We start from the raw sequence: 8,252 nt of genomic DNA, 5'->3' as shown, positions 1-8,252 counted from the left end.
ATCCTTCCAATTGTCCTCCTATGCAAATCGTACTTCTTCGCAATTTCATTGATGAACCCGTGTTGTGGCTTCCCATTACTGTTTAGTGACGTTAAAAGCTCATGCATTATTTGAGTCTTAGTAAAATTATCTACATCTTTTTTTTTACCCATTGTATATACTTAATTGAAGGTGGTGGAAATTAATTGAAGCTGCTGATATCTTCACTTAATGCTATCTTATATACATTTACTGTTGCTTGGTGGTTTTTGTTGTTGTATGGGCGCAATTTTTTTTAAGTTTGGCGCCATTCTATTTAATTTTTTGTTTTCCCTTTACTGTGTTACTAATTGTCAACTCATTGGATTGATGGCTTCTTTTCATTACTGTATTTATCTTCCAGTTTCATTGTTGGCTTCTTTTCATCAGTGTTACAATCTTCCAGTTTCATGGATGGCTTCTGTTGATCAGTTTATTTTTCTTCCAGTGTCATTGATGACTTTTTTTCAAAATCAAAACATTTAGATTTTTTGTAGTTATTTAATTAATTTTGAACACTAAATGCATACCGTGTTTGTTTTTTTATAAATCTGAAGTCAACGAAAGATTTAATATCCGCATGTGCATGTGGCGAGAGGGTTGCTCGTTTTCAATTGTCGTTCAAAAAACATTGAAGAAATCAAGGAAGAATTAAAGACTTAGTTTATTTTATGATTTTGACGGTTTTTGTAATTTATTTGATGTAATTTTCTGTAATTTAAATTAAGTAGTTTAATGGTTGTTTAATTATAAAAATTTCGGAAATGTATTAATTTCAATTAAGTCTCAAACAATGTGAAACCCAATTTTCCCTCCAAAATTCATTCTATCTACTTTATTAAGCAAAAGGAGAGAATCATTAACAATTAATCCAATTACTTAAAAATACCCAACTACCACCTTTTTAATGGACCTCACACAACCCTTAATATCCGTGCCCAAGGAAATGGGACTAATTATTTGGTTCGGAGGGAATATTATGTAAAAATCAATGTGGATGCGAGACCCAATTTTAAAACGACCCAAGGTCGACCTAATAGTCCAAATGAACAACTCTAACTAAATCAATGCTTAATGTTTTAAATGGTAAAAGTTTTTGTGGTTGTAATTAAAAGCCAACTCTTAGAATTCCCCGATAAATGTGTCCATATTGAAATTTCCAATGTGCCATTTGTGTGTGGTACTGATGCATACTGTAATGAATTAAGATCATGAATATGTTGCCTACTTGGCTTGTGTTATATCAACCCAGAGTAATGAATGCAGTCACACTGGATGATTTGATTATGGGTAAATAAAACTTATGGTGCTGCAAAATGTGTAAACATGATCATGGCAAATTCACATCTGGGATGAACCAACTGAGTGATGCTCATTGCTCAGGACACCATTTAAAGATCTCAATTACTGCCCATGTGCTCCTCATCTTACCCTGCTCACTTTTTTGCATGAACACCCAAAATTTCATTATGATAAATTGAATATATTCCTTTTGTCCCACTCCCCTCCATAGGCTTTTCATAATCATCAAACAAGGAATGCAATTATAGGGGATTTTTCCTTATTAGAGATATCCATTCGAGTCATCGGAGCGATTTCACATCAACTTTTTCGTGTCGGTACAAAATTAAGTCTGATGTTCAAGTTGGTCTTTTTTTATATAATTGTAAATTTATTTTCGAAGTAGGGTCAAAATCATGTTCAATTAGTTAGACCGAGGTCAAAATCACATCGAGATTGCACTTGATCATGGCTAAATTAAACACATATAGCATTGAATCATGACTCGCACACGCACGCACGCACAAACTTGCACCCACCCACACCCACCAGGGCAGGATACTTCAATCTTCAATTCGAGGCGTTGAATGCTAGGTCTTTATTCTTCAAGATTTAACTTGGTGAAGTCGAAACTTAGCTCAAGTAAGATAGCCACTTTGGATCTTCATCTTTTATCTTGATGCAAACCTCTTAGAACTATCCTAACATGTTCATTTCATGTAATTTCTTTATCAAGATATTACCTCTCTTTTGAAATAGTTGTAACCGATAGTAACACGTTTAATAGAGAAATATGACTATTAGTGGTAAATATAAATAGAACGGAAGAAGTATGTGAGTTCATGTATAAATGGATGGATTCTTTAGATTTCATGGTGAATCTATCATATTGGACATTAACATGTTAATTCGGCAAATATATAAATTTTTTGGTCGCATGCGTGAGGCGGCTGCATACAAGTTTTTGTGTTGGTTGAGTTGGTTTCTTGACATGGAATTAAAAGTCAACGTTACAAGAGGTCACATGTTTAAATCTCAACCACTCTTCATATTCAAGTGGAATATTTTGCACCAGGTGAGGAGGATCAGCGTTGCATCCACACTTTTAGCCCAAAGGAGAGGAGACATGTTAATGTGTATTATAAATCCTAAAACCTCAACCATTAGCTTAATCTTTTGGTTGAATTGGTTTCTTGACAAATTCGATCGTACCGACACTACCACTTCATGATATATATTATTTGTGGTAGCATATGGCATAAAGCTCGATCCTGCACAGCAAATATAAAGCATTTATGCGACAAAGCTGTTTTATCGCTTATTTTGTCACAAAAGGCATTTAGCGAGCCGATAAAACACTTTATCGCTTAATTTTTTGTCGCCAAAGATAGTTTTTGTCGCTAAAATGCTTTATAGATTATAAAAAAAGTTGAATATTTGTCATTATTATTAAATAATAATAGTAAATATTACCATATTATTATTTAACAATATAAAAAATATTCAATTTTTTTATAAATAATACATAAAAATAATATATACACACCAGAGGATAATAAAATTAAATTTTAATTAAAAAGCAAAAATATATTACTAGATCATTTACATTAACATATATATATATATATATATATATATATATATATATATATATATATATATATATATATATATATATATATATATATATATATATATAATAAAAAATGTTGACATTATAATATTACAAAATTGTTTAAAATAATATATACATATTTACAATAAAAAAGTTAAAATACAAAGCTCAAAAATAACTATCAGATCCACCTGGGCTACTACCACCAAAAGTCGAACATGCATACAAAAAAAAATATTATTTAGTAAATATTCAACATACAATTGGCCATAAAATTCGAAACAAAAACCAAAAAAAGGCATAAGTAAGGGAATATCTTTGAAGATGGACAAGAGCAGCATTTGAAAATCGACATTGCACATGTGTTCAAGAAAGCAACAAAAATCAAGATACATTAACAGAAGAAATTCAAAAAAACAACAAAATTACACAATTTGGAGTCAAAAATACTTGAAAAAGATAAGAAATCTCACCGGAAAATGCCTGAAAAAGTCACCGGAGGAAAAAAAAGGATTGAAGTGTGATTTATGTAATAGATTGAAGATTTAAATGGTGAATTTTTTATGATAAGAAGATGAATAAGTTGTAAGTTAGAGAAGAAGATGAAAGAATTTGAAGTGTGAGTAAAATAACGGATGAGAAGTGCATTTATATAGGAAAAATAGAAAGATGATAAGCCACAAAGAGTTTTGTCGCCTAACTTGTTTGTCGCATAAAAGTTGGCCATTCAAATTTTCAATTTGAAAAGGTTTAGGCGACAAATGCTTTGTCGCATAATAGTTTGGTGACAAAATAAGTGACAAAAAGTGTTTGTCATAAGCTTTTGAATAAGAATTTTGTCAACTACTTTGTCGCTAAATCTCTTTTCTCAGAATTATGTTTTGTTTTTAAATTAATATGTTTTTGTACTGCTAACGTCTTTATTTAATTATTTTAACTGAAACATGACCTAATTCTGAAAAAAGTTTTATTGAAGGAAAGGTGTGAGTTATTTTGATGGTAACATGTATTGAAAAATGTTGGACATGCAAAAGCCCATGAAAATTAAAGCATAAGACAATACAAAATGTCTACATACAAAGAAGAAGGCTACATCACGTGACAATGAGCTACATTCTTTGCATTTAGAAAGTGCATGTATTACAAGTGTCATACAGTCTGAGTGCCAAGTAAGGACTCACTAACTTTTTAGTATTACTATTATTATCCCAATTCTCAACCCTGTTTAATTGTTAGATACTTATGCAACAATTTTCTCGAAATAGATACCCACCTTCAATCATCATATCTTTCTCTTGAATTATCCTCTTCCTCTTGAATTTATCCTTCCAGAACAGTCTAGATCAATAAAATATTCTTTATCCTTCAATTTTGATTTTATTCATTATTTTGTATTGGGCCTAATTGGATACATGTTCAATTAATAGAGATACATTTAGAATTAATTAAAAAATACAAGTACATGTACTTGTACTACCTTAGATCAACATTGATTCTTTATGGTGTGATCATTTATATTAATATTAGACTGAAATTAATGTTTTAAAAGAATCACTTATAACCCATTAAATGATATTAAATGATTACTACGATTTTAAAAGTAATTATTTTATTAATTAAAAAAATCGAGTAATACATATGGAATTGTCCCAAAAAAATTAAAAAAATTAGGGTATAAACTTCCATTAAAAAAAAATAAAAATATCAAGTCATATTTAGGGGACAAAGAGATTAATGAATAAACATTGCATCATCCACTACATATGATATATTCTTTTTCTTTTATTTTTTGAAATGAAAGACATATGATATATTCAATTACCTAATTAACTTGTATTTTATTATCCTTGGATTTGGGAAGAACACTAATACTAATAATCACTACTTCACTAAAATTACAGTTGAAAATGAATGATTCACAGTATTAATATTATTAATACAGATCATAAGAATACTTGTTATTAATAAACTTACATAATCATCCATATTAGGACCCAAATTAGATTTGGACATCCAAGTAGTAGTACAATAATAAAGTGGGAAAAATAAAAATTACAAATCCAAAAGATAATAAGGATTAAAATCAAAATCAAGCACAACAATACATAAGTGAATGCCTTCTTTAGATTACTACACAACCTACCCTAATTATTCTTCATCTTCTTCTTCTTCTTCTTCTTCTTCACAAAATTACCAAAAGAAAGATCAGACTTATGTACATATATTCTTCACTTAAACCTTTATTCATCATCATCATAATCGTCGTCAAAACCTCCATGAACAGCTAGCATTTACATGAGAAGTTCATTAACCCAACCGAGATCAGGACTATCTTCAACGGCACCATTATTGTTAATGGTGTTGAATACAGCTCCAGATACAGAAGAATCAGAGTTAGCAGTAAATAGATTCCTTGATGAGAAAACAGAGGGAGAGACATAATCATCAGCAATGCCATTATCATCATACCCATTAACATCAACCCACAATCCTCGACCCTGCTTATTTGGGCTTAATGTTTCACTCAAATTCATACCATCAAAAGATCCCAAAATATCAGCAATCACCATATCTTCATAGCTCAATCCTTTACTACCACATGCAGAAACTCTGTCCGAGTACCGAGTTAACCCAGCTAACCCCCGTGCAGTCATCGCCTTCATTGGTGACATCGGAGGGGAAAGGGATGGAGATATCGGAGGAGAAGAAAAATTGGCGGACATTCCCAAAATTGAAGTAGGAGAAAGTGTACAACAATACTTACAACATTGCTGCTGCTGTAGCTGATGCTTATGATGCTTATCATCGCCGTCGTCTTCCACGGGAAGAACCCTAAGTTCACGAGGTGAATGAGCGAAAAAACAAACCTTACGCTTACAATTTTTCCCATCCTTGCACGCCTCCGTGCGGTACCTAGCCGGATGCAGCCAACACTCGAAAACTCCGTGCGCGAATTCGCATTCGTCGCCGCGCGTACATCCACCTGTTCGGCGATACTCAGGGCAGATTGTGCCGGAGTAGTGAAAACGCCGCGGGTCACGGCGCCGAGCTTTCTCCCCGGGATGAGAGAAAGGACAGTCAGTCCAGTCATGAGAACGGCTACGAGTACATTTCCGGATCTTAAACTCATACATCCGAAACTCATCAGACGAGTACGGATCATCATCGGAATCAAAATCATTATCAGATTTGGGGGAGGAATCGCCATTACAGGGGAGAAACTTGTGCATGAGAGCAGCAGCAGCATCAGAAGAAGGTGAGTAGCAATCAGAGATGTCACTCCGGCGAGAAAGGAGCTTTCTAGGAGGGATATTAAGATCTTGAAGAGATTTTTTGGGAGAGATAAGAGGGTGAAATTTGTGGTGGTGGTGATGGTGGTGATCAGCACAAACACTTCCCATCTTGTTCAACTAACAACAGAATGTTTAGTAAGTGTAAAAATGGCGGAAAATGGAGGAAAATAGAGGTTTAGACATGGAAGAAAGAAGGGGGGGAAGAAGAGAATTTATATGGGAAAAAGGGAGAGAGAAAGAAGAAGAAAACGGAAGGTATGGGGACAAAAATGCGTGGCTGCATAGTATTAGGGATGAGCATGCAGAAGAGAGTATGTGGCAGCAGAATGAAGCGTAATAGCACGCCTGGCCATCTGTTTTTCTTCGTGTTGGGCTGCCTCCATCTGAATTTTTAAAAATAATATGTATGCCTTGAAGTTGAGAAAGATTTTGTTGGGTTATCTATTTTGTCATTTATGTTTAATAAATCATAAAACATAAATTTTGAATTGGATTCTTCTTATTTACTTGAGGGAAATGGCTAATTCTGAATTTCTCATTACGTTTCCTGTGGATATGATCTACATGAGAATTGTTTTGAAAAATAAGTAAAGTGATATTTTGTGAAAAAGTTAGAGGAAAATATAAATGAAATAAAAATGTAAGAATGTGTAAATGAAAATTAAAAGAAAGAGTGTATGTTATTATTAGAAAGAAATAAATATGAGGCAAATTTAATGATTATAAATAAATAAGAAAAGTGTGGCAAATTTGATTACACAAAGGAAGTATCAACTAAGCTTTTATCTACTTTTTGTATCCCATAATATTTGCTATATTTTGCTTTTGAACTATTACTTGTCACGATAGCAAATAAAAAGCTATATAAATATCTACGTTACTATCTTTTTCCTTCTCAATACCACATTTCTATTTTTTTTCGACTCAATTGACTTTTTATCACTAATTCCTTCATCTTGCGCAAAATCCTTTGATAGCTAGAAAATTAGAAATGAGAAAGTATTACTACTTAAGATAGAATTATTCAACTTTTTAGGCAGGAGACACAAGAAACACTCGGATGAAAATAGAGAATTTATGCGAAAAATAATATAAAAGTAGAGTAGGGTGGGGAGTTGAAGAAAATGAAACTAAAAAAGCGGTTAAGCCAAATGGTATACCTATTGAGATATGGAGATGCCTAACGAGGATTGGAAAGATTTGGGTAACTGATATTTTCAACAAGATTTTGAGGAGAAACAAGTTGCTCAATGATCGGAGAAGAACTACTCTAGTCCCTATTTACAAGAACAAAGAGGATGTCCAAGATTGATTTAACTATTGAGGAATAAAACATATGAACCATACTATGAAGTTGTGGAAAATAGTGATAAAGATATATATGGGGAGATGTACCTCCATATCAGAGAACTATTTTGGATTGTGTCACACATATCTATAATGTAAGCAATTCATCTAATGAGACAAACAATGGAAAAGGCATACAACAAGGTACTAAAAAAAGTACTTTAATTTTTTGGTAATGGTAAGAAGGGCATTTCCAAAAACACATTAACATACTGTAAGATATATATAGAGAAGTAACGACAAATGTTATGATATGTGGAGGGGCAACAAAAGATTATCAAATCAAAATTGGCCTCCATCAACGCTCAGTCTTATGCCCCTTTATTTTTACAGTGGTCTTATATGAGATAACTTGACGGAAACAGTGAAACATGTCTTGGTGTAAATTGTTTACTGATGATAGTGTAGGAAAATATGAGACTTAAGAGGGAGTAAATGTAACATTTGAGAAATTAATAATTTAAGATGAGTGAGTTTAGGAGAATTATTTGTACGAGAATGACCTTAAATACACATGACATAAAACATTCTCAATTTATTTCATCTCCTCTTTTCCTTTTCTTTTAAATTGATAAAAAAAAAAACCCTCCTCTCTCTCTCCCTCCTGCGTATGAACCCAAAAGGAAGCAGGCATTCTCCATCTTCTTCCTTCAAGCCATTCGAATCAGTCTCCATCCCGCTCACCTTCTCCATCTTCG

General features: G+C 32.6%; 1 protein-coding gene across 1 annotated transcript; it reads right to left on the bottom strand.

Annotated features, from left to right (window-relative positions):
* Window positions 1–4,857: 4,857 nt before the first annotated feature.
* LOC130802949 (zinc finger CCCH domain-containing protein 2-like) lies at window positions 4,858–6,587 on the bottom strand. Its single transcript, XM_057667113.1, has one exon. It carries the CDS (start codon window positions 6,313–6,315, stop codon window positions 5,206–5,208), a length of 1,110 nt encoding a protein of 369 aa, XP_057523096.1. The 5' UTR covers window positions 6,316–6,587; the 3' UTR covers window positions 4,858–5,205.
* Window positions 6,588–8,252: the final 1,665 nt, after the last annotated feature.

Source organism: Amaranthus tricolor, chromosome 1 (genome assembly GCF_026212465.1).
Source record: "Amaranthus tricolor cultivar Red isolate AtriRed21 chromosome 1, ASM2621246v1, whole genome shotgun sequence".
Classification (NCBI taxonomy): Eukaryota; Viridiplantae; Streptophyta; class Magnoliopsida; order Caryophyllales; family Amaranthaceae; genus Amaranthus; species Amaranthus tricolor.
The sequence above is the reverse complement of the archived record's forward strand: the minus strand, read 5'-3'. Positions and strand labels throughout refer to the sequence as shown.